A 27343-nucleotide genomic window follows, 5' to 3' on the forward strand; every position below is an offset into this window, starting at 1 on the left:
TGTGCAAAATTCCTCTCTCAAGTGTCCTGAGCTAAAGGTTGGGTCCTGATCTCTGGAAGAAAGCAGATAACAGGAGCAGGAGGCCATCTTTGGGTAGAACCATGGGAAGCAAGGCCAATTATCTGACTCATGGTGCATTTTCCATTCTCATGATGAGTTGGATTCAGGTTTTGAGAACTTCCTTAATTAACAGAAGATTTTCCTACTCAATTGTGGTTCATTTTGCTCAGATGTGTCAGAAAAAAAATTTAGAAAGCAAGGAGAGGGCCAGCAAGAATTGCTACTGGGTGGGGTGGGGGAAAACATGCAACCAAAAATAAAGCAAGCAGCTTTCAGAAGAAATAGCTTCTATTACTATCATTTGGGACTATTTTAGGCACCACAGGGCAAGCAGTAGAGTCCCATTCTGTTTTGTTCCTGCCAGCATTTACCTATTGCCTAATACTTGGCTCTTGGAGCCAACCTGTTGTGGGTTTGATTTCAGGCCTAGCCAACAGGTTGTAATAAATCTTCATGGCTTTGATAATGCAAAACCTCAAGTGAAACAAGAGTTGAGAAAATATTGTAGGAAGGATATTTTATAAAGGGGAATTCATGCCAGACTGAGAGGAGAGCACATTTCCCCAAGCTTACTCCACCGTTGACTTGCCCTGTATTTCTATATTTCCAACCATTTAACTGAACTATTGCGTAACATGAGAACTTGGAATATGACTTGGGCAAGATGTTCCTACATGCCAGGAGGTAATATAACTAAAAAGTTGCCTAAATTCAAAGAGTAAAGTTTCTGTAAAAGAATAGGAGGTTTTGCTTTGTTTCTGTTGTCTTTTTCTGTATCAGTCCTGGGGCTTGAACTCAGGGCCTAGGTCCTTGAGCTTTTTTGCTCAAAGATAGTATTCTACCACTTGAGTCACATTCTACTTTCCACTTTCTGGTGGCTAATTAGAGATAAGATTCTTATGGACTTTCCTGCCCAGGCTGGCTTCAAACCACCATCTCAGCTTCTTGAATAGCTAAGATTATAGGCATGAGCCACCAGCACCCAGCTAATGTGGTACCTTTTTGATATTTGTTATATTGGTTTAGAAATATTTCCTGCTTCACAAGGTCTCACTATGGGGAATAGGCAGCCATTCATTTTTGAATCTTTACATGTTACATCTCCAATTTCACTTCATCCCTGACTATGACATTAAACATTACAGAAAATTTCTGCAATGAGCAGGTGTTTTTCATCACGTTGACAAACGCTTTATGACATTAGCTTTGGATGGAAGTTGAAAAAAAAACCCCCACACATTTCACTGGAAAATGTTATTTTTAGTAATATTGGATTTTTTTTCTCACAACTCTAGCCAGTCATAGTTTTTGCATCTGGGACACAGCTTTCATATATCACGCCAAGGCCTTTATCTGAGGGGGAAAAATGTGCTTTCAGTCTATATTCAATCATTTTCTCTCTGATTCTGCTGATAAATAGTTTATAGGATCCAAGCACACTGGCAGAATTCAGGTAGACATTTTGGCAGAGCATGAGGGTACATCAGGGTACTTACTGGTTGAGGAAGGCGAAGAGGTACCTCATCACAATAAGGACCGACCTGGGCAGGGTCAGGAGGAGTTTTCGGATGTGAAGCGCCCTCTCATAGAGATTATCTATTCCTAAAGACAGCAAATTTTATGATATGTCTATTTTGTCACAATGATTAAAAAAAAGAATTGAAGAGCCTGTAGGAAGTCAATAAAAGACAGTGGAGTGAAAAGCAACAGGGATATCAAAGAATGACTTAAAAAAAACAACAAACAACTACAAGGAAGTCTAAGAGCGAGGTGCAACGTCTCTTCAATTGTGCTAAATATAAATCAAAGCCAAACAGAACTGCTGGCATTCCTGGGGTAGTGGCAAGTCTATGTGTCCCGAAGGCCTTCATCATGGGAGCAAAACGAGACTTTTACCTGGCCGCTGCTAAGCAGGCTTGCAGCTGGCATGCTATACAAGCGTTTGCTCTGGTACAAATGACTCATTTACTTTCCAGAGTCCAGTTAGCAGTTCAAAATTTATAGTTGCTCACTGACACTCTGATTAATGTGAATTTCTAGCTGGCAATTCATGGCTCTTCAATTTTATGCTGGATGGAAAGATGGATCTTTTCTTTCCCTCATAAGCATTGTCAAAGAAAATCAGGATTTTATTTAGTTTTCTTTTAAGCTGGGCTTTGTGCCCACAATCCAGGATCTCATGTAATTAAGTAAAAGTGGCATTCATCCAATCTTGGTAATGTGCCCAAAGCTCCCAAGGCTAATTTATGTTCTTTTCCCAGCAAGAAAAGGTTCTTCCATCAGCATCCTAACTGCACAGCCCTGGGGTGTGACACTGCCCTGAAAATGTGTGTGAAGAATTCACCAAATCTCATGTTAGAGCTAGGCACTGGTGGGGCTCATGCCTCTAATTCTAGCTAGTTAGGAGGCTGAGATCTAAGGCTCACAGTTCAAAGTCAGTCTGGGCAGAAAAGTCTGTGAAACTTTTCTCTCCAATTAACCACATAGAAAGTCAGAAGTGGAGCTGCGGCTCAAGAGGTAGAGAACTAGTTTTAGGAGAAGAAAAAATTAACCAACAGTGCCCAGGTCCTGAGACCAAACCTCAATACTGCCACAAAACAAAACTTGTAAATTATTCAGGAAACAACAATAAGTTTAAATGGCTATTACCCCCAGTGCCAGTTTTTCTGCAGCATTAGTTGTATTCATTTTCTAAAATAAGAGATGTCAAGATGCAAACTTACCCTATATAGGAAGAAAACTCCCCCAACCCCCAACCCCATCCCCGTCCTGGGTCTTGAACTCAGGGCCTGGGTATTGTCTCTGGGCCTCTTTGTGCTTAAGGCTAGTGCTCTACCACTTGATCCAGAGCACCACTTCTGGCCTTTTCAGAGTAGTTTACTAGAGATAAGAGTCTCATGGATTTTTCTGCCCACGCTGGCTTTGAACTGTGATGCTCAGATCTCAGTTTCCTGAGTAGCTAGGATTACAGGCATGAGCCAGGGGCACTCAGCTAAAGAAAGTCTTTGATATTCATGAAGAAAATCTAAAATTTATTTAACATGTACACAAATGTTTCTGATTTCTGTGGCCCAAATGCTGGCATTCACTGTGAATGTTCAGATGGTAAGGGAGTGAGTGATGACTGCATGTAAATGAAAGGGAAAGAGGTATCAGCTATGTTCTAGTACTTCAGGATGGATTATATCGTTGCTTTGACAGGAGTTACCAGGTGTTCTCTGAGGTATGAAAATAATATTTGGAAATCTCTGAATTAACTATAGATTGATTTCTATGAACTAAACTGTTTGCTTTCTCCCTCGTTAATTATTAGCATGAGAGAAATGTGTGTTAATATTCTTTCCTGTTCTGTTGAATTATCTTGAAGTCAGTAGAGAAATGGAATCTTAGCTTAGAAAGCTTTACTTACTCAGATACTCAACTGGTCAAATAATTTTTAGGGAGAAAATAAAGCCCGGGGTGGGGGCTCCAGCCTACAATTCTAGCTACTTGAGCGGAGGAGATTGGGGATTGTAATTTGCGTCTACTTTGGGGAAAAAAATTAAGACTTCATCCCAACTAGTATTTGGGTGTGGTGGCATGTACCTGTTGTTCTAGTGACACAGCAAAGCATAAATAGGAGGACTGAAGTCCCTATCTTGAAAAAAATAAAAGAACCAACTCAAAAGGGGACTGGTGAAGGGACTCAGATGGAAGAGGGTCTGCCCACTCCATTCAAGACCCTGAGTTTAAACCCCAGTTCCATTGAAAAAAAAATAGGGGGAAAGAAAGATAAAAAGCAAAAAGAAATCCTAAAAACATTTTTATGTAAAATCAAAATTGAGAATTTATAGACAAAACCAAAGTGGACAGACCTTTTAACATAATAACACATAGTACTAGGAAAAGAGTTCACTTTCTTTTCTTTTCTTTTCTTTTTTTTGAAGCCACCAGATATGAGCAAATAGATGCATATGTACTGAGAGGTATGTCAGATTATCTGGTATGATGACCAAATTACTGAAACAATCTGAATGTCTAAAACTAAGGGGGTTTGTTCCAGTATGGCTTGATATAATTTTATTTAAAATAGCTTTACTCAAATATGTTCCACATACTATACAAACTGCCCATATAAGTTATATAGTGTATTTATTTTTAAATATACTCAAAGTTATATAATATTACCTCAATCAATTTTAGAATAATTTCTTTACCTCAGAAAGCCCCAGTGGCTGTGTGTAATGGTCCCAGCAATTCTGGAGAAGAGATGGGAGGATTGTGATCTGAGACCAGCCAGGACTAAAACAGGAGACCCTACTGGCAAAAAAAACTAGAAAAGGGGACTAGGGGTAGGGCTCAAATATAACATTAAGTGCAAACCAGAAACAAAGGACCACACACTGTAGGTTTCCATTTATGTGAAATAGCCAGCTTGCACAAACCCACAGAAACAGGAAAGGATCAGTGACTGGGCTGATGGTACCAGCAGTTATAGCTAAATGGAAAGTGATTGCTCAGGTTTGCTAATTGGGTTTCTTTTGGGATATTAAAAATGCTCTAAAATTGATTATGGTAATGGCTGCACAATCCTGTGAGTAGACAAAAAAACCTTAGAATTACACACTTCAACGGATGGATTTTATAGTATGAGAATCACATTTCATGAAAGCTGCTTTCAAAAGCAGAGATATTAGACAAAGACATTAAAACGTTAATATTATCTCTGGGTAAAGGAATTATGGATGATTAATTCTTTTTTTTTTTTTTTTGGGTCCGGTCGTGGGGCCTGAACTCTGGGTCTGGGTGCTGTCCCTGAGCTCTTCAGCTCAAGGCTAGCGCTTTACCACTCGAGCCACAGCGCCATTTCTGGCTTTTTTCTTTTTGCTTATGTGGTGCTGAGGAATCGAACCCAGGGCCTCAGGCATGCAAGGCAAGCGCTCTACCACTGAGCCACCTACCCCGCCCGATTTATTCTTTCTTGTATAACTTTTCTGCACTGATCACTTACAATTGTATAATAATACAATATTTTTAAAAAGAATTGGGCTGGGAAGGTGGCTCAGTGGTAGAGCGCTTGCCTTGCATGCCTGAGGCCCTGGGTTCGATTCCTCCACCACATAAGCAAAAAGAAAAAAGCCGGAAGTGATGCTAGTGATAGAGCGCTAGCCTTGAGCTGAAGAGCTGAGGGACAGCACCCAGGCCCCAAGTTCAGGCCCCATGACTGGACCCCCCCCCAAAAAAAAAAAGAAAAAGAATTGACTGCTTATTTGATGATTTTAGGAAACTAAATTTCTTAGGGTATAATAATGGTATTAACATTGTGTTATATACGAATACATTATAATATGTATTGTAGTTTATTGTACACAAAATGTCACTCATTGGCATACACATCATTGTTACTGGGTAGCAGTGTTTTGAGAGAGAGAGAGAGAGAGAGAGAGAGAGAGAGAGAGAGAGAGAGAGAGAAAGACAGAGAATTTTTTTTCTAATGTGCTTCTGTGTGTGTGTGTTTGTGTGCGCGCGCGCGTGCACCAGTCTTGGGGCTTGAATTCAGGGCCTGGACACTGTCCCTGAGATTGTGTTTGCTTAAGGCTAGCTCTCTACCACTTGAGCTACAGTTCTACTTCCAGCTTTTTTGGTAGTTTAGTGGAGATAAGAGAATTACAGACTTTCCTGCCTAGGTTGGCTTCCAACCACAATAATGGATCTTAGCCTCCTGAGTAGCTAGATTTATAGATATGAGCCACCAGTACCCAGCTGCTCCTGTGTGTTTTAAAAGTACCAACATAAATAAATGAATAAGTAAGTATACTCTACAATGATTGATTTGTGTGTGTGTGTGTCCGCACATGCGTGGAAGGTGGGATCTTGAACTCAGAGCTTTGTGCTTTTCCTTAGTTCTTTCACTCAAGCCTGGCACACTATACCCCTTGAGCCATACTTTTACTTCTGTTTCTTTGCTGGTTAATTGGAGATAAGGGTCTCAAAGACTTTCTGCCTGGGCTGGCTTTGAACCTTGATCCTCAGATTTTAGCCTCCTGAGTAGCTAGGATTTCAGGCATGAACCCCTGGGTCATGGCTCTGATATTGCTTGTGATACAAAATATAATAGGAAAAAGAGAAAGTAATCCTCATTTTCCATACATAGATACACAGATAATTGATATGCTACCACAGAGGTCATGCTAGTGGCTTACATTTAGCCAAGAGATGAACATTGTGAAAGCCAGTGACTATCTCTATGGGAGTCCATTATACTGTATATTTTCTTTTGAAGATGTGTAAATTTTTCTATAATATAAAAGTTAAAAGAAGTAAATTACCTGGTATAAATAGTAGATTTCTAGTTAGTTCCAAAAAGTGCTGTGTGTGGAGTGACTTAAGTAATAGAGTGCCTGGCTAGCAAGTGGGAGGCCTTTAGTTCAAACACTAGTACCAAAAAGAAAAAGAATAAATGAAATGTATTCTGTGCACATTAATATTAAAAAAAAAATCCTAGGAGGCCAGAGCTGGGAATGTGGCTCAGTGGTAGAGTGCTTGCCTAGCATGCATGAAGCCCTGGGTTCAGCTCCTCATTACCACATAAACAGAAAAAGCTGGAAGTGGCATTGTGTGCTGGCCTTGAGCAAAAAGAAGCTCAGAGACAGTGTTCAGGCTTTGAGTTCAAACCCCAGGACTGGCCAAAAACAAAACAAAACAAATCTTAGAAGGAAATGTAGCAACATATGAACACACTGTTGGTTCTCTTTTAGTGTAGCATTACGGGGAGTAGTATTTGTCCTACATGTCTCTGTGGAGGTTTCAAGTACTCTGCCATAACTAACTGTAGAACACTGTTGATTCTGTGATAGTAAAGACAAACAAATAAACAAACCACCATACACACACACACATACACACACACACACACACACACACACACACACACACACACATACACACACACACAAAACCCAACATTTTTTTTTTCATGTCTAAGTAGTCACCTACATAAGACCACGTTATGCAGAATGAAGAGCAAATGTTTCATCTGGGCTCAGAGCTCTAAGGAAGCCAGGAAAAACTATGAATTACTTGAGTAATGACTTGGATGTGTGCCCCCGGATTCTGGAGCCATGCTACACGGAGGCGCTGGAAGCGGCCCAGACTTTGTGGCTATGACCTGGAACAGTCATAAAACCATTCAGAAAGTTTAAAAAGCGAAAAGGAAAAACCAAAACAGCCTTTGGGTGCAAAACTGAGAAACTATGAAATTTGTCATTTCCAATTTATATTGCATTTGATTTTGTGATGTCTTTTTCTAGATAAGTAATTTCTTTTTGTGTGAGTTGGTACTGGGGCTTGAACTCAGGGACTCAGGTTTGATCAGCTTTTTTGTTGAAGGCCCAGTGCTCTACTACTTGAGCCATACTTCCAGTCTGACCTTTTGCTAGTTCACTGGAGATAAAAATCTCACAGATTTGTTTGCCCTGGATGGTTCTGAATCGAGAACCTGAGATTTTAGCCTCTTGAGGAGCCAAGATTACAGGTGTGAGCCACCAGCACCCAGCTGAGAAAAGTCATCTTTTAAAACAGATTTGCATGAGTAGGAAAGTGAATATTATAAAGAATGAAAGAATAATGCTATGATATATTCCCTTTTACTACATATATTTGTCAGCTTCCACATAACAGGGTTATCCTGAAACACAAACATGGCTAGATAAAAATAGCTCAGGATACATGCTTTTTTTCCTCAAACCACACAAAAATAGGTAAGCCAAAAGCAGTGGGTGCTCCAGCAACTCCTGTAAATGCCTAGGAATGGTGAAAAGGAAGTAACTGTCACATGAAATGTGAATGGCAAAAGGGAAGTAACTGTCATGAAATAGGGAAAGTCAAACCCAGTTACAGCAATTCTAGAAGATGACATGGGTAAAGACAATCTAGGACTGTGAGATGTCTCATTCATAAAGTTTGTCTCTTGCTCTTCATACCATATACCATTTAGAGTGCATTTATTCATAAATATTCCTTTTTCCTGCTAGACTGTAAGCCTCTTAAATGCAACAATCAAATTCTTGAACTGTTAGGCAGTTTTGCACATTGCAGGCAACTGGTCAACCTAATTCAAATTATCAAGAGTTGGTAGTATCAGTGAGTGGATAATAATGAATGACATGTCATTCTCAAAGAATTCTAAAAATCCAGGAAAAACATAGACATACCATAGTGAAACAGAAAAATCAAGAATAGCCAGCGATCTCTTTTTAAAGAGCTTAGATACAGAAGGTAGGACTTAAAGAGATTGTTTGTGGCAATATATATTCTTGAAGAATCCTCTTATTAAAAGTTATATATTAAAAATACTGAAACTAAAAAAAAAATGGTGAAACTCAAGCTGGGTGCTGGTGGCTTATTCCTGTAATCCTAGCTACTCAGGAGACTGATATCTGAGGTCTGAAGTTAAAAGCCAGCTCAAGAAGGAAAGTCCATGAGATTCTTATCTCTAATTAACCAGCAAAAAGCCAGAAATGGAGGTATGGCTTAAGTGGTAGAACATCAACCTTAAGTGAAAAATTTACAGAACAGCAGGTCTTCCGTACTAGAACAGACATACAAAATACAATAATGAGGCTTATGAGGACAAATGGGAAAACTGCTCAGCCCCTAGGAAGCTTTGGAACTTAAGCACTAACTCAAATGTTAACATCCTACTAAAAAATACTAGCATAGTAAAATCTCAACTGGTATATGAACTTGCAATCCTTTATAGCTGTAAGCCTTGGGACTCCTGCTTCTACCTTCAAAATGTAGGTCTTGCAGGGTATTCATTTCCAGTAAACCTATTTCAAGTTACGACTAATCTAAAGTTAATCAATCCATTTATTTCCATCATCCTACTGTTGTACTATAGAAGGAAATGTCCTTGAACATCTTTCATTGGTATCTGTAGTATCTCAGGCACTACTTACATAAACTTGTGACACTTCTATTTTCTGTCATCTCTTTGATGGTCTATATATTTTAATTGTTAAGAAATAAATAATGTATTGGCTAAAATCATGGCAGAACCAATATAGCTTCTGAGTTACACTAACCTCATTTTTAAACGCATCAAAAATACATTTACCAGAACAGATAAGACTGGTAAGTGGCTAATCCAGAATTTTCATATGTGACCAGAATCTAAAGTAGGAATAGATTTCTAGTATGATTTCTATTTGTTGAGGCTAACTATGTAGCAGGCATGATGCTAAATACAAGCATACAATGATAAGGATTAATCTCCTTTATTCTTCACATAGACTATACACAGTAGATGAAGAAATAGTTATTTAACAAGATTATGGGGTATTCATCTCCACTCAAGTTCCCAAAGCTGGTAAAGCTAGGATTTGGATCTAGATCTTATTGAACATGTGGTCTCAGTTATTAATAACCACAATGAAACAGTATTGCAGCCACAGAAAGGGAAAATAATTCTATAACATTTACTGACAACACAACCTCACAGCCTTCATCCAACTGGTACAAGTTAATGTTAAAAGTGGGCATGATGTATGTACACTGAGCCTTTTAGAAGTACTTGTTATTGTTCCTGATATATCTTTCTGGCTAGGATACAAGAGAAATCTGTCAAAATGGCTAAAGAATTCCTGCTAATTGCAGACATTTCATCAAGTACAAGCTGCACTGAATATTCTTTGGACATTTTGACTTACGTTAAAGCATAGGTTCTCACAACCCTATGATGTGTGGGCTGATTTGTACTTGATGTTGTGCATAGGTTTATGGATGAGGAAACTGAGGTTCCAAGCTTAAGAAACTGGCATATGGTCACACAATTGGTAAATAAGTGGTAAAGCTAGGATTAAAAACTAAGCTGTTTGGAGTCCAGAGTCTGTCTGCATGCTGGATCTAAATAGTTTCTCTCATGGAAGGAGACAGAGATCAAAGCACTATAATGTGGGACAAAAAGAAAAATTATACATACATATAGTGGAATATTAGTAAAGGTCTGAGCAATTACTTTTTCTTAGTGTTGTGGGGGAATGGTGTGCCAGAAGGAGTTCAGCAAAGCAGATGTCCATTAACTTTCAGGAAGGAGGGCTCTCCCTCCCACCTCCTTCCCTTCTTGCTTCCCTCCCTTCATTTTTCAGTTATTGGGGCAGAATCTTACTGTTACGTAGGTCAGGCTAGCCTTGAACTTGCTATGTAGCCCAGACTGCCTCCACCTTGTGATCCTTCTGTCTCCATCTACAAACACAACTGGCTCTAAAGCTTATAAAAGTTATGCAGCTGAAGTCAGCTTTAGACTCTTGAAAGTTACAGGGGCACTGCCTTCTTAGATGCACAGATAGAATTAATGCCTAACTCTTGATAACTTTCTTGTCCAGATATTGAACTGACTTCCTTATTTCATTCGTTTATTTGTTTGAGTGCTCTCTGAGGTCATTTTCCATTTTAAAAACTAGACTTGTGAATTCTTTAGCAAGAATTTCAACCATTTCAGTGTACCTGGATTCAGTTATTGAATTAGGAACTCTTTCTTTTCTTTCTTTCTTTCTTTCTTTCTTTCTTTCTTTCTTTCTTTCTTTCTTTCTTTCTTTCTTTCTTTCTTTCTTTCTTTCTTTCTTTCTTTCTTTCTTTCTTTCTTTCTTTTGTTGTTGTTGATGTTGTTGTTTTTCCCTTCCCCTTCCTTTTACTTTCTTTTGCTACTACTGGAGCTTAACTTCAGATTCTTGTGCTTTTGATCAGGTTTTCTTGCTCATGGCTGGTGCTCTACCACTTCAGTCATGCCTATAGTCTGACATTTTATTGCTTACATGGAGATGGAGTCTCTCTGACATTTTTGTCCATGGCTGGCTCCAGACCTTGATCTTCTAGGTCCCCTTCAGCTTTGTGAGTAGCTAGGATTACATGTGCGAACCACAGGTGCCCAGCTTTGGTTATTTTCACTATAGCATCATGCTTTATTCCCAGGCCAGCCTGGACTTTGATCTTTCTACATGCACCTGTTAGTGTCACTGTGGTGACAAGTGGGTGCCACTGTGCCCAGCCATTGTGCTTCCCTTGTAGCTGTGATAGTAGACATGCATCCTTACTTGCAGCCAGGAACAGAGATGGAATCTTGTGAACTGATCCACTCCCACTGGCTGGCCTGGAACTGTGATCCTCTAATATCTGCCTTCTAAGTAGCTAAGATTATGGTTTGAGCCACTGAGCCTAGCTCATCATTTTTTTTGTTGTTGTTGGTCGTGGGGCTTGAATTCTGGGCTTGGGCACTGTCCCTGTGCTCTTCAGCTCAAGGCAAGTGCTCTACCACTTGAGCCATAGTGCCACTTCCGGTTTTCTAGTGGTTTATTGGAGATAAGAGTCTCACGGAGTTTCCTGCCCTGGCTGGCTTTGAACCATGATCCTCAGATCTCAGCCTCCTCAGTAGCTAGGATTACAGGCATGAGCCACTGGTGCCCAGCCTGCATTGCTTATCTTAAACATTCCTTTTCCACAATACCAGCCTGTTTGTCTGTGGGGTTTCCTGAGCCTTACCAATTCCTATAACCAATTCATACCTTCATTATTTTCACCATCCTTGGAGTAGTTTCAAAATCTCCCATTGAAGAAAATAACTATGCTTTACTTTGTTGATAATTACTAGTTCCATAATATCCACAGTCCCAGAGCAACTCTGCCTATGAGCTTGGGATGCCAACGGCAGATTATTACTTGGTGTTCCCATAATACTATCGTATCTCATTTTGTCCTATTTATTGAAGAAATATTCAAAGATAGGTAAGTTATCCCACTTCCCAAATTGGTGGAGAAACCCAAAGCAGGCAAAATGGTTCCATTTCCATGCGTACAACTTCCTTCTCTTCCTCAAGCAGCCAGAACCTGCTTTTCTCCTTTATTCTGGCAACTAAATGGCCAGTTCCTGGTTCTATGGAGCCCGGGGTGGGCAGAAGGAAAGCCCACTCAGCTAACAGTGAGGCCACAGCTGGGAATATGACTCATGCCAGACCAAGAAAGAAAAGGAATGGCTTTAGAAATGTAGTGATCATGGGATAATGGGGGATCTGTAGGCCACTCTCTTTTACAGGAAGGTGGATAGGGAAATCATTCTTGATGAGTGAAACAATTCTTGGAGAATGAGATAATTCCTTTCTTTCTTTCTTGTCAGTTGTGGGGCTTGATCTCTGGGCCTGGGTGCTGTCCCTCAGCTCTTCAGCTCAAGGCTAGCGCTCTACCACTTAAGCCACAGCATCACTTCCTGTCTTCTGGTGGTTAATTGGAGATAAGAGTCTCACCGACTTTCCTTCCCCGAGATGGCTTTGAACGGCAATCCTCAGAACTCAGCCTCCTGAGTAGCTGGGATTACAGGCATGAGTGACAGGCACCTGGCTGAGAATGAGGTAATTCCTTTGGAAAAGACTAAGAAAATTCAAGTTTACTTACTGATACAAGAAATCAGATCATTAAATCTTTCCTTAGGAAAGAGGGGATTTTCCAGCCCACGGAAATAGAGCTTCAGAACACCAGCCACTGAATTAATGTCATGGTTACTCTGATCATCAGCCAAAGGGTTTTCACCTAAAACAACAACAACAAAAAGAAACCCATCTCATACACAGTCCTTTGGTTTTAATCGTCTCTCAATAAGAACATTTCTGTATACACATGTGCACACAACATTGCTATATATACAGAGATCTTTTAATTATGTTTTATGAGAGATTATATGGTACTAAAATTAAAATAATTGGTTGAGATATCCTACCCCATGATTAACCCAAAAATAGCTGACTAAAATAAAGCTTTTAAAAAAATCGTGTGCCGCCAAACACTCTCTTACAAGTTACCAAAATCTTAAAATAAAATATTGTGGGATTTTTATAATTTTACCCAACATTCTTTTAAAGCTAAATTCAGTAATCTTGGTTAGACATAAATTCTTAAACTACATTTTGGGTTTGTTGAAAACTTTCAAAAAGTTTCAGGTGGAGGTCTTTCTGGATATGCTATCTGGGTCACTAAACCTTATCAGAAAAAAATCAAATAATAGCTGTGAACACCTTAAATTAAATAAACCAGTAGTTTGCAAAGTATGATGGTGTTTCACAGGTCATGTAAAAGTTGTCATGGACAGTCGGAGATTCTGAAATCAGGCAAAGGAATTGGAAAATGTACCTTTAAAGGGTACCAAGGAGTTTGTGTGGAAAATGGGCGATTTGATTTTAAAAAACCCACAAATAGAAAATTACAGTTTTTATTATGATAAAAAAAATTTGAGATATTAGGTAACTGACATGGCCAATCTATGTCTCTGAAAATAAAACTGAGATAAAATCCTTATGAAGCTTAATACAATGTATAACCTTAAATCAAACTGTACTTTTTTTTTTTTTTTTTGTGACAGCCCTGGGGCTTGAACTAGACTGGTAGGCTATCCTTTAGCTTTTTTGCTCAAGGCTAGCACTCTACCACTTGAGCCACAAAAATGGATTTTGGGTAGTGAATTGGAGATAAGACTTTCCTGCGGGCTGGCTTTGCGCCTGATCCTCAGGTCTCAGTCTCTTGTGTAGCTAGGACTACAGGCGTGAACCACCAGCAGCTGGCTAAACTATATTCTTTATTCACAAGTCTACTCTGTTGCTTTCTAAAGTTCACAAAAAGTGTTCATTGTTTCCAATACAGGGCCTTGTACTCAGTTTTTCAAGTTCTTGCTCAGCTTTTTTTACTCATAGTTGGTGCTATATACTACATGATCCACATCTCCAGTTATGGCTTTTTGCTGGTTAATTGGAGATAAAAAGTCTAGAGGATTTGCTATCCTTTTTTCCTTACCCTTCCCCTGCAGGTGACGGGTGGTTTATTCTTAGGATCCTTTTTGCCCTTTTTCAAGGCAGGAAATCACTAAACATGAACTGGCTAAAACTATTTCTATTATTATTATTATTATTACTATTATTATTTCCTCACTATGATAAAAACTTTCCTTAAACAAATCACAAACAAGTTTCAAATCAGGGAAATTTCCAAGAAAAAAAATAACAGAGGGTTGGCCTGTGGTAGCTGGCACAGAATCCACATTCCCACCTATTCTCTTGAATACAATCAGTGTCAGAGATATGATACTTCTAGCTGCTGGTGGGAAGGTTGTTTTGCTCTAATAGAGTTTTGGACAGAGAATTTAGAACTGGATTAAAACAATGTGGTCCCCAAGTTATACTAACAAGGCTTTGTCCCCAACTTGTACTAACAAAGCTTCAAACTAAAGGCTCTATACCAAGACTAGGCCAAATGGACAGAGAGATAGAGAGGAGAAGGAGAGGATAGAGAGGGAGAGAAGAAAGAAGAAGAGGTGGAGGAAGTGGGGGATAGGCTCTTCTCCATGCCACAATCATTCTTCATTTTTAACATTGATCAAGAATAGGAGAAGGCACAGGTGTACTGAAAAGTGGATACACTAGACTTCACTAAAAATAGAGAGCATTAGCAAACAGTAGCAATCAATAAAGGGTTGGTATTTTCACAGATTACATCTAACCCTCTTACAACAATCTCACAATTTTGTAGATGAAGACACTGTGGCCACTGGAGTCACATGATCCAAATCCTATAGCTAGTAAATGAGAGTCTAATGTGATTCTAGATGTGTCTGATTTCATTCTGGGTGTGGTATTGTGAACTGCAATGTGTTAATTAATAATCCAGTAGAATTTATATGACAGCCAATTATGAACATGAGGTACCAACTAATGTCACAGAAAAGGAGCCTGGGAGGGTAACAAGAAGAAGGAAAGAGTTCCTGACAAAGGAAAGATGGCCACCTTTGACCTATGTCATGGATGAGCTACCTTCATCTTAAACTAGGATACAAAATTTGTATGCTTTCATACTTTTAAGAACAAAGGCTCATTGGGGCCACATTTCTCTGCTATTCTGAATACATTCTTATCCCAGCATCCTCAGTGAAATGAATGCAAATATAAAGGTTTAGGATTTTATAGAATGAGTATGCCAGCACAAAACGATGATGTTTTAACATGTTTTGCTTACAGGTAGGGACACTAAATTACCTCTCTCAAATGAATTTTTAATATCGTTGACTTCTACCTGGGAACCCGATACTCTGAAAATCCCCTGGTGCTGGAGACCTAAAGGAGATAGTAGGAAAAAAGGGTGAGAAACCCCATTGAATTATTCTTTATTAGAATTTTCATTAGCATACATTACTTGCATGTGATACCTACCAACCTCATTCCCCTTTCTCTTTAAAGTAATCTCATTGTTGCATCTACATATAAAGTACTGTGACTAGAATTTGTTCTCATTCACCCTCTCCATTCACTGTCCCCTGCTGATACCTGCCCTTCAATAGATTCACTTTTACCTCCTGTCATCTATATTTTAAAAAGTATACATTAATTCCATCAAAGATGAAAACTCACCAAATTCTGTCTTTTTTGCAATAATTAAATGTTAAATAAAGAAGATACACTTACAAAACACTCTCAGTGAATGTGTGGTGTGTGTATGTGTGTGTGTGTGTGTGCCAACCCTGGGGCTTGAACTCAGGGCCTGGGTGGTGTTCCTGAGCTTCTGTGCTCAAGACTAGTGCTCTACCACTTGAGTTATAGCTCCACTTTGGACTTTTTGGTAGTTTATTGGAAATAAGAGTCTCATGGACTTTCCAACCCAGGCTGGCTTTAAATGATGATCTTCAGATCTCAGCCTCCTGAGTTGCTAGCACTGGCAACCGGCATGCTGAATATTTTATAGGAGAATCCTATAGTTTATGGCTTACCATAGAGATTGATAAACCGAATACAGCTTTCCACAATGAGGGGTATAATTTGTCCTGAATCCTGAGGAAAGAGATGGAAATCAGTTAAATTCCAAGGAGAGATCTGACACACACATAGTAACAGAGGCTTAGTTCAACATTGGATTAGAATGGTTTTTACTCTTTTAGATAATCATTTTGAAATCAAATTTCTGAATCCAAAATATTCTACAAGGCCAAAGAAGATAGAACAGTTTATATTTAAACAAAGATATAGTTTAGTTCTGGAACAAACCAAATTAAATATATTGAACACAAGGAAGCAATGCTGCTTTGACTTACTCTGTACACCGTGATGTTAAAATCTCTCCCCTCTCCCTTTTCTTTTGGTCCTCTCTCTCTCTTTCTGTGCCAATGCTGGGCTTGAACTCAGGTGTTGTCTCTAAACTTTTTTGCTCAAGGCTGGCCCTCTACCACTTAAGCCACAGCTTTACTCCCAGCTTTTTGGTAGTCAATTGGTCTCACAGGCTTTCCTGTCTGGGCTGATTTTTAAGCCACAATCTTCAAATCTCAGCCTCCTGGGTAATTAGGATTATAGGCATGAGCTAAAGGCTCCTGGTTCAAAATCTTTTACTTAATATTTTGGCTTACATAAACAAAAGTAGTAACATTGTTTGAAAGGTTGCTGATAGAAGTGATCAATTTTTAAAAATGAAAATAATGTTATTTATAGGCACAGCATCTCAGGACTGAATAGTCACCTAAGATAACCTTCCAACAGTCTTGGAATCCTCCAACTACAGCCTGAGAGGTGTGACATCACCTAGATGATGAATTGCAAGAGAGCTCTAATGGTTACAGATGCATTACATGAGAATTGCTTCCAAGGTAATGAAAATGTGTCATATATTTACTTGGTTTGTACCACATTTTTCATGCTTCAAGGATTAAGAAAGAATCACTCAGATATACGTCCCATTAGATTTCATTTTCTTAAGCAAGAAGATTTTTTTTTTGGCCTTCTTTCTCCACATCTTATAAAACAGTAACTGCTCTTTACGGAATCAATGTAAATTTTGGAAATGCTTTAAACAAACTCTAGGATGACAGATGGGATCAGGTTGCTGCTGCAGCCGGTTTAATAATATCAATGCCATGCACTGCACTGGGGTAAAGGAAGTTACTGAGAATAGAGTTGTTTTTATGTGCTTTTAAGACTCTGATCTTTCAGGAATTAGATCTTTAAAGGGAACATGAGGTTCAAAATGATTAGGCTAACATCAGTTATATATTCATGAGGAATTTTATTCTGAAACACAAGGACTTGTTTGTCTTAACACATTAGGACATCCAGAATCCACTAGCTTTTCCAATTAAGCACTAAGGGAAAGGTTAGGAATAAGGCAGTCCAGTAATTTAAGCTCTTTATTTCTAGAGTGGGTAATTACTTCTTAAGAAATAGTTTTCAGTTTTAAGACAATGTATAAGCCAGCCCATGGTTCAGTTACTTCTGAAGTTTATATTGTTTTTCTAATTAGTTAATTTTAGGAACATACATTTTCAGTAATTCCTTAAAGATGAGCCATAAGAATAAAAACACATTTTAGAATGGGATAGTTTGCTTGCAAATAGCATTGCAGTTACATCAGTTTACTGAATGCATGAAGGAATTTTTCTTTAAGACACAGAATGTGCAGTAAAAGTAATTATTATATGAAAAATTCATGTAGCACTGTAATTTGAAGGGTGACAAGTATTTAAATGTGGTGAAAGGAGAATATTAGTTTATGTCTTGATTGTGCTTAATATTAAAACAAAAACAAAGAATGAAAGATGATTAAAAGAAAAATGTTTGCATGAAGAAATTCCTAAAAAATTAAGCTTTCAAACCATTTACTTTTTTTTTGTCTTTATGGTCACTCAGTTGAGTATTAATCTTTTAGCTGTGATTGTTGTTTCAGATGTAATGAATTTTTGTAGTCACAATGTAATGAGTACGTGTTTGCACGTGCATGCACGTATACGCATGCATGTGTGTGTGTGAATTTAATTTCATTGATGCCAGATGCTTGGATAGAAAGTATTTTACCAGAAGCGAAACAATGGGCTCCAGCTACCATTCAAACAAATCTCAGTTTCCCTAAAGGAAGTCATGATTTGCAATTACAGGCTCACAGGGACATTGGGCAGATCTCAAAAACCCTTTAGAGGGGCAGAGAGAGACAATGGGAGGCCTCTGCACCTCTCCCGTGTTACTGCTGTTACAACGATTCCTTCACGCACCACCTAGGATGGGGAGGAACTTACGGAAGTGGGCTACTCTAACTGTTCTTAGGGATAATCTCTGAAAAATAAACACCTTCTTCAGCAGCCATTTTCATACTTTGTGAACAAATATAATGGATCACTTCTGCTTCTGAGCCTGTATTTGCTTTCTTTCCAAACCATCAGCTGCATTTCTCTTTGCTTTTATTATTTCCTCTCTTTTTTCCTCTTCCCCTTCTTCTCCTCTCTTCTCTCCCCTTCTCTCTCCCTCTCTTCTTCTCCTTCCCTCCTCTCCCCATCTCATTTGCCTCTGCTTATAAGCCAGGGCTTGGAAACTAGGTAATCAAATTTGATAATAATTTTACAGTGAATTAGAGCCAATAAAGCTCTTCTGGGTTTAAAGCTCAAGGCAATGGATTTGTGATCTCCATGTAGGTTGCTCACTTAATTCCAGGAGTAAGGCTCATTTTTAAGGCTGCCAAAGGTCTCATTCTCAGTATTCATATATGTAGGTCTGTATATATGCATGTGTATTTTGTGTTTGTCTATCCATATACATGCATACACACATGCTTGTTTTTAATAATTAGGGTGAATATTCAATAAATACATCTACCTTTAAGAGAGTTGAGATGTCTATAACATACCAATTAAGGTTTCACACATAAATTTAGTCTTTTTAAAGCACTGTAGCTCCTGCATTAACTATGAAGAAAGAAAGCTCCTTTCTTTTGTGTTTAATTTACATCAGTTTCTAAAATCCAGTACTAAATGTGCACTTGATGTTTAACACCGACTTAGCATAACCAAAGCTGCTAACTAAAATTTCATACGTTTTTCCAAAACACATCATGTAACAGCTGAGTTTAATCTATCTACTTTTACTGGAGAAGACTATTTCTCTGAAATAAGCGTCTGATTCCCATAGATTTTTTTCTAAGTAAAGCCTATTATAAGCGTGTCTGATTCCAACTGCAAACACTTTTCTTTTAAAGACATTAAACAAAATCTAATCAAAGCCAAGCACAAGAATGAATTGAAAAGGAGGCCAGCCGTGTGCTCACTTCCCCTCCTTGTGATACCTGATGTCTCGCGTGCGAGTTCCTTCGTCCCCGGCTAGAAGCATTATCAGAAATACAGGAGGAAAAAGAAGACAGAAAGTAAACACAGCAGAGATAAGATAAAGGCTACAGGGCCTTACAATTTATCCAATATAATGAATTCCTCAAGTCATGGGAAATCAGGACTTGCTATGCTTCCAAGTGAGCCTAATGAATAGATTTAACAGTGTATATTTTGTGCTATCGCATTTGCACAAGTAAACCCAAAACCTTTTATCTCTTCTTTTTTTTTGGTATAGATTATAGCTTAAAAAAAGAAGAAGGTTTTTTTTCTTATGCCCACACAATAACATCTACATGTGTTTCCTCTTTTGAAGGCACTCAACCCAAATATTCTTTCCTCTCTGACTTCAGGAAATATTATATTGATTATCTGGGAAAGCAAAGAGCCCCAGGACAGACTTGGACATAATGGCTTGCCTCCTTTTATGAGAGGCGAAGGCCATTATAGTGAGAAGCGTGGAGGTCAGCCACCCAGGTGGCCGGTGCCAGTACCTTGATGAATGTTTCCAAATCCCCATTAAACAACTTAGCATTATACTGTGAGCGGGGTCTGGACTTCCTGTGTTTCTGGGGCTTAGGGGGAACATTTGGAGGCCTAAGGGAAGGGAATATAATTACTGAGCAAGGTAGAAATCAAACAATAAATGAAACACCCATAGGTCACATTAAAATGACAAAAATCTGGGGTCTTGAGTTTGTTACCAATTAAGCCCCCATGGGAGAATATAATCCCACCTCTTCCCATATACTTTTACTTATGTTTTACAACCCTGTACAAGCTGATTATTTAGACTGCTGTTTTCTTATATGTTGCAGCTGTTGTCTTATACATTGTAGCTGGCATTTGTTTGTTGGCTAGCTTGTTTGAAAGTGATAAGTCTTACCAACTGCAGCTGTGAGCCAGCTGGCCCAATGTCATAGGCAGGGTTCTTGTTATTGGATTTACAAGTCACACAGTTAAGATACAATAAGTAAGAATTGAGGCTTTATCGGACCCTCAAATGAGAAGCTAAATAATATGTTTTAGTTGCAATTCTTCAGCATAAGTAACATCAGATCCATTCACCTAGTCCTTAAGTATTAGTGGGCTTTTATTTTTATGCAAAAGTAACTACTAGTGGGTCAAAAGTGAGGAAAAAGTAGTATATGGAGTAAATGTTTCTGAATGGACAGCATGGTCTCCCATGAAGTATTTCTGTGCAGATAACTATGCTGCTGCCTAAATGTTTGTTGGGCATTAGAATGCACTCATTTATGCTGTTCTTGACCCTCTCCATGGCCTGTCTGTTTGCTTTGGAAAAAAGCCAGTCTTTCTGATCTATACAACACCTAGTGCAGGAAATCCTGCATCTTCTTGAGTTACAGTTGAAGGCAGGGAGCCTCTTCTTCTGTGTCCCTTACTGGAAGGAGGGCTGGGATGACTGGACTCAGCTTTCCACATCTGTGCTAGGGGAATTCATAGAGGGGAGCCTGAGACTTGTCTCCAGAGGTTCCACTTTAACCTCCTTAACTGCAAGGCCCACAGGAGAATGCATATCGCATGTGGAAATTAGGGAAAGCCTTTTGTTATGCTGTAAGACTCTCTAGGAAAAAAGAATAACCCTCTCATGTTCATTTTGTTCAAGTTCCTAAAGCCCTTGTTTAGGGCTAATAGAAAGATGTCTTTGGGGACTTGTACCAAAGGCTTGAGGACTGCCTTCCCCTGAGGCTGTGAGGTGTGAGGTGAATGTAAAGAAACCATGGTTATGGAAGGGATTTGGGATGACCATGAACTGTTGGGAGTGTTTATCCAAGTTGCTTCGATGGTGGATGTGGACGTGAGCTGGTGTCTTCTGGTATTCTGCTTATCATGGAAACTGTCTTCCATGTTCATTCACAAAATGTGTTCATTTTGTAGTATTTAAATACGCTGTGAAGTATAAAAAGATAGAGCACTTTACCTTGTAGTCATATATTCAGCTCTATGACCTAAAAAGAAAAAGAATGAAAGTAAATTGACTGAATCAATGGATTATGTTTAGAATGCTTTTGCACCTGTCCCATTTATTTATTTGTTTGTTTGTTTGTTTTTGTGTGGGTAATGGAATTGAACTCAAGGCTCTGGTGCTATTCTTTAGTTTTTTCTACTCAAAGCTGGTGCTCTACCACTTCAGGCAGACCTCCACCTCTGGCTTTTTTTGTGGTTAATTGTAGATAAAAGTCTCATGACCTTTCTGTCTGGACTAGTTTTGAACAGTGATCTTCAGATCTTCAACCTTCTTTGGAGCTAAAATGACAGGTGAAAGCCACTGGCACCTGGCTTTGTCCCCTACTTACACATTCCATAATAAGATATGAAAAGCAGATGATGCAACTAATAATTCAAAGTCACAATGTCATAAAATCTATACATAAACTTTAATATGATCTGTAGATTGGAGAAATATGTTTCATTTGGCAGTCTGAAGTAGGGTTCTTTTATTTCTTTTCAGGAAAATAAGAAATAATTGCTTTGTTGCAACTGTTAAGTTCAAATGCAAACTATAATGTTAGTTATTTGCTCTGTCTTGATTGATAGTTCGGAAAAAGAAGTAGGAGATAAAATAGGGTTGGAAGGACTCATTTTCCCTTAAACTAAATTGGTATCCCTTCTGTGATATGAAATCAGGGGACAGAGACAGAGTTGTATTCTACAGTCAGAAATGACATTTGCAGATAATAAGGGACAAGGACATTATATTACACTATACACTATCAACTTGTAAGCTAAAAAAAAAGCCCTTTCAAAGTTCTACCATTATGTGCATGAGTTGCTTTTATACATTTGATCTTCTTGACTTGTTTTAAATAACAAGACTGAGTTTTTCTAACACTCTTAGAACCCACATCAATCTCTTGCTTAGATTCCCGGTGGAGCCATGGAAAGAGAACCATAATGCATAGATTCAGACTTACAGGGAGGGGCAAGGCTGTCAATCAACTGTAGAGAAAATTGGCTAGTGGGTATAGTGAATGACTAGTCCTAGGCTGCAACAAGGCCTTGTACTCACTTATTAATTCTCTGTTCTTGAATAACAAGTAATATAAAATAAAAAATAATTGGCTTGGCAGGAAAGTGCTAGGCCCTGACTTCAAAGGGCTACTCTGTGTGTGTGCGCGTGCGTGCATGTGTGTGTGTGTGTGCACATGTGTGCATGTGTGTGTGCGTGTGTTTGTGTGTGTGTGATATCCAGGAGGCAATGAATATTATCAGAGAATTGCTTTTTCAACATAGATCCAGGCTATTCCAAGTGTTGGCAGAATCAATTCCTGGCTAGACTTGGAATGAGGATGAGAAGAAAAAGAATCAGATGCTCCTACCTGCTATCCAGTTTTAACTCTCTTCTACTTTTTTAAGATAGAGAACAAGTTTATTTGAAAGATAAAGGACCACAGCAAAACAGACTTTCCACAGGGAGAGGTCCCAGATCTGGAATGCAATTGCGTTTTCTGGGAGGGTGATTAATATAGTATTCATGCATTGCTCTGGTTCTTTTCAACAGCTGATTCATGGCATTATGGGTTATCTGTTATCTGCACTGTGATAGGTCTCTTCTTTTGGCCAATGTTCTTCAACTTTGAAGGAAACTAAGGGAAATTGTATAAAGAATTCTAGAAAAATGTGTAGCTATTTATGAATAAAGTGAATGTCTACTGGAAAGTAAGCAGAAAATTGAGCTGAGTGTGGCGTGTGGGGTACCATGAGGAAATCCTAGTGGAAATGTACACAGGAAGCTGGAGAGACAGGATTCAGGCATGGAAGAAGACAGGGCTGAGCACCACTGCTGGTTGGTATGTGCTGGCTAAGATGGCCCTGGGTGAACCAAAGGAAGAGGGTAGAGAAGCACTTGACTTGTGTTGCGCAACATTGTTATGTTTCATGCTTTATTCTGACATGAAAGTCTGATATATGTTAGTAACAGCAATATAAAGCAAAATAATATTTATTTGATACTATTTTAACAAATATCCTAAGCATCAATTAAGCAACAGATTTTCTAAAGTTTTCTAAGCTGTTTCATCTTCCTTCCCTTCCTTCCTTCCTTCCTTCCTTCCTTCCTTCCTTCCTTCCTTCCTTCCTTCCTTCCTTCCTTCCTTCCTTCCTCCCTCCCTTTCCTTCTTTCCTTCTCCTTCCCTCCTTCCTTCTCTTTCCCTTCCTTTCCTTTTTCCTTCAACATGTATACTTTCTACCTCCCTGCCTTAGCTCCAGAGTGCTGGGATTATAGGCACATGACATCACACCCAGCATAAACACTTTCTATGAAGTATTTTTAACTCACAATTTTTACAATAACTTTATGAGATACCTTGCATTCTATTTCTTATTTTCCAATGGAGACTGAAATAGGAAAGCAATTCACCCCAGGCCATGCATTAATATAGAGTAGATCTGGCACTGGTGTCAGATATTTTTTGATTCTAGACATGAGACCCCAAGCATTAGCCTGTATTGCCTTTAAAAATGAAAATCTTAGGCTGATTAGCTTAGTGGTAGAGTGCTTGTTTAGCATGCACAAGGCACTAGGTTCAATCCCTAGCACGACTTTTCTTGGAAAACAGTTAGAATAATCCTGGAAGAGAGGCAGGAATCATGGCTTATGTTTGTTTGGTTTTTTTCTCCTTCTACTGAGGTTTGAACTTAAGGCCTCACACATGCTAAGCTGGTTCTTTACCACATGAACCACAATTCCTGCCCTGCACTTTTTACTGATGGAGATTTTGAAGTTGGAGTCTAGTGAATTCTTTTGCCCAGGCTGGTCTTGAACTTCCGTCTTCCAGATCTCAACTTCCTGAATAGCTAGGATTGCAGGCCTGAGTCACTGGTACCTGGAATAGCTCATACTTCTGTCTGCCCTATATAGCTAAAACAAAATACAAATGGTGAGGAATTTAATATCAATTAAAAATTATATAACTATGTAAATTAGTAACTATCTATATACTGTTTTATTTGTTTTTATTTGTCTTTTATTCTTTCATTGTTTCCATCCATGAATGTTTCTTTTTCATTTTTTTTCCTGATTATCCAGAGAATTATAGCTTGCCACCTTGACTTACTATGGTCAAAAGACCATCACTTGTAATACTTCTGCAGCCTAACTAGTGCCTCTTAACTGTAGTAAATATCTATATGTTTAAATTGAGTAACATAGGACAATGACTTTCATGCAGTCAAGTGCTAAGATATTGAAAATAACACTTTATAACTTAGAAAATATTTGTCATTTTTAAAAGATATCCCAACCAATTATTTCCTAGATTTAGGAAAAGATGATAGATAAAATGGCTCATATTATTTCACTCCATTCATCTATGGATAATTATGTGTGATAAAAAATTAAAAACCTATAAAAGATACACTTTGAATAATGAGCTAAGAGCAAGCTTTGCAAGAACCATCATTCTCAACACAAGCACACTACCACATCCATTGTTTATGCAGCTAATAGTCCTGAGTATATCTCCACTGATGAATGAGGTTTTATTTTTAATCAGTATCATCATTAATAGATCAATAACACACAAGCACAGAAGATGCTCATTCCCAGAGAAACTCAAAAGCTTCCAGTAGTCTGAGGATTAGCTTTCAAATGTTTTCTTTGGAGGCTTGTTTAATTATTAAAAACTACAGAACATCCCTGGCTTATACAAGCCATTTGGAGGAAATAAATTGACCCAGGATGAACTTACTTGAGGTACAAACACCTCCTCTGACTGATCTTAGTTCATTTGGGAACTGGGAAGGGAATTACTTTTCACACCTAAATGCGTCTTATCTCTATATAGCAAAAGGGAAAACCAAAATATAAATTAGGTGGCAAAAAAAAAAGCTAGAGAAAAAATATTTGAAATATGCATAGCTTAAACTGGCCAGAGACACCCTAGATTTATTCTCTAATGAATGACCAATGAAGTCTCAGGATATTACTTTCCAGCTCTATAGCACTACAGTGGGGCTTTTCCAAAAAGATGGAATTATTCACAATCAGCTTCTCTTTTGCAAGTACATTTGTACTCTTCCTCAAAGACAAGCAACTTCCTCAAAGACAAGCAATGGATTAAGTGAAGATAAGCCATTGAATTCCATTGTTAGAAACCTTATGCCCAGGGCAAGAAATAATGTTATGTAGAATTCAGCTTTCATTTTCAGATTTTCTGTTTGGCCAGAGTGCATTTACACTCTTGTAACTCCAAGTGTTGTATACACAAAGAAGCCAATGTGAACATTAGACTCATTACTGAAATAGAAAAAAAAATAATAACAGTGCCCCCCCCCCTTTTTTTTAATACAGATGTGTATTTATTTGCTGTGGTCAATCTAACTTTGATTTAAAAAAAGAAATTACATCATGGAAGGGGTGACCCTGATCAAAATAAAATGCACTGTACTTGTAAATTGAGTGAACTGAAACCCCTTTGTACAGCTATATAAAAATAATTTTAAAAAATGAAGACCTGGCGCCCATGGCTCATGTCTGTAATCCTACCTACTCAGAAGGCTGAGATTTGAGGATTGTTGTTTGAAGCTGGCCTGGGCAGGAAAGTCCATGAGTCTCTTATCTCCAATAAACCACTTAGAAAAAGCCAGAAGTGGCATTGTGGCTCAAGTGGTAGAGTGCTAGCCTTGAGCATAAGGAGGCTCAGAGACAATGCCCAGGCCTTGAGTTCAAGACTTAGACTGGCAAAAAAAAATTAAATCACATCATAGAAAGATGTAATACTGATAGGGCATTGTATAATCCCTGCTACTTAGGAGGCAGAGATTGGAGATTCAAAGCCAGCCAGGGGGAAAAAACCTAGTGAGACCCAATCTCAATAGACAAGCCAGATTGTGGTTCCCTGGGGGGGGAAAAAAAAACATGGGTCTGAAAAACAAGTATAGCAAAGAGAAAAGAGGATGGCAGTATGGCTCAAGGGGTAGAATAGCTGGTGAGGCCTTGGGTTCAAATCACAGGACTGCTAAAACAGATAACAAAGATATAGTAGTGTTGCTGAAGATGAAAAACACAAGAATTGTCCCAGTTTATGGCGTGTTCCTTGCTATTGTAATACTTTTTAAACACTCAGAATTCTGAATCTTGACAGTGCCACTTTAAGAGCTCAATCCATGTTGTAAATTAAAGAACTGACCGGGCCCCTGCTAGCCTGCCAGAGAGTGCAGTGAGGCAGGCCAAGCACATGTCTGTAGTTACAGCTTCAGCTGTGTGTGATCAACAGCTAAATCCCTGGGTTAGCTCTATTTGTTTTGCTATGAAGGCCGTTCTTGCAGTAGCAAACCTAGTACAATTCAGAGACAGTGTCTATGTAAAAAGTCAAGCCTGTCCCCAAACACACCCCTTAATCCTGTATTACTAGCCTTATCTCACCAGATCAGGACTTTGATTGCTTCCTAAGAGATCACCATTGGATTACTTCAACTTGAGACAGGTGCCATACTGTCTCCCAAGTTTCCTTTGCAGTGAGCCTATTAACCAAATGCCTTGCACAGAAAACCCACATTTCACAGTGCTTGAACAAAAAGATGTGTGTGGAGGTATGTCTCCCATATACAAACTTTTTTCTGAGTGTCCATCTCAAGCAGTGACCAGCAACTGGGGAGGTGCCAAGTCTGCATGAGGAGCTGCACTGGGGAGAAGAGAGATGTGTCTCCAGTTCCTTTTGCAGAATAAGTTAAGCCCAGTGAAGCTCTTATACACCTAAACATTGGCTGGGCCACTGGAACAATGGTGCCCAATGAAAGAGAGCCAGAGATAAAGAAATGCAGACCTAAGAGTTTACAAGATATAATATAATAGAGCTATAGTTAGGTACCGGTGGCTCATGCCTGTGCTCCTAGCTACTCAGGATGCTAACATCTGAGGACTGTGGTTCAAAACTAGCCAAAGCAGATAAATTGGAGAGACTCTCATCTCCAGGTAACTAGCAGAAAGCCCAAAGTGGAGCTGTGGCTCAAATGGTAATCAGCTTAGAGCGAAAAAAGCTAGGTGAGTGCATGAGGCCCTGAGTTCAAGACCTTGTACCAGCACAAAAACAAAATAAGATGAAGAAAAAAATATAACTTTTACCCAGAGCGCCAGTTAAATGCAGAATCTGGCATAGGAAGCCGGCAAGTTGGCCAAAA

The 27343-nt window shown here is 38.8% G+C and overlaps 1 protein-coding gene across 1 annotated transcript in view; it reads right to left on the bottom strand.

Annotated features, from left to right (window-relative positions):
* Srgap1 (SLIT-ROBO Rho GTPase activating protein 1) overlaps window positions 1-27343 on the bottom strand; it is a 128539-nt gene that overhangs the window by 17908 nt on the left and 83288 nt on the right. The window contains exons 10-15 of the mRNA XM_042698752.1: window positions 21144-21171; window positions 19162-19195; window positions 15836-15896; window positions 15108-15185; window positions 12484-12618; window positions 1557-1662 (exon numbers count right to left, since the gene is read on the bottom strand). Of these exons, the coding sequence (XP_042554686.1) occupies window positions 1557-1662; window positions 12484-12618; window positions 15108-15185; window positions 15836-15896; window positions 19162-19195; window positions 21144-21171 (442 nt within the window). The remainder of the gene's footprint in view (window positions 1-1556; window positions 1663-12483; window positions 12619-15107; window positions 15186-15835; window positions 15897-19161; window positions 19196-21143; window positions 21172-27343) is intronic.

The sequence above is a fragment of the Dipodomys spectabilis genome, unplaced genomic scaffold (genome assembly GCF_019054845.1).
Source record: "Dipodomys spectabilis isolate Male_0828 unplaced genomic scaffold, ASM1905484v1 ptg000234l, whole genome shotgun sequence".
In the NCBI taxonomy this organism is placed as follows: domain Eukaryota; kingdom Metazoa; phylum Chordata; class Mammalia; order Rodentia; family Heteromyidae; genus Dipodomys; species Dipodomys spectabilis.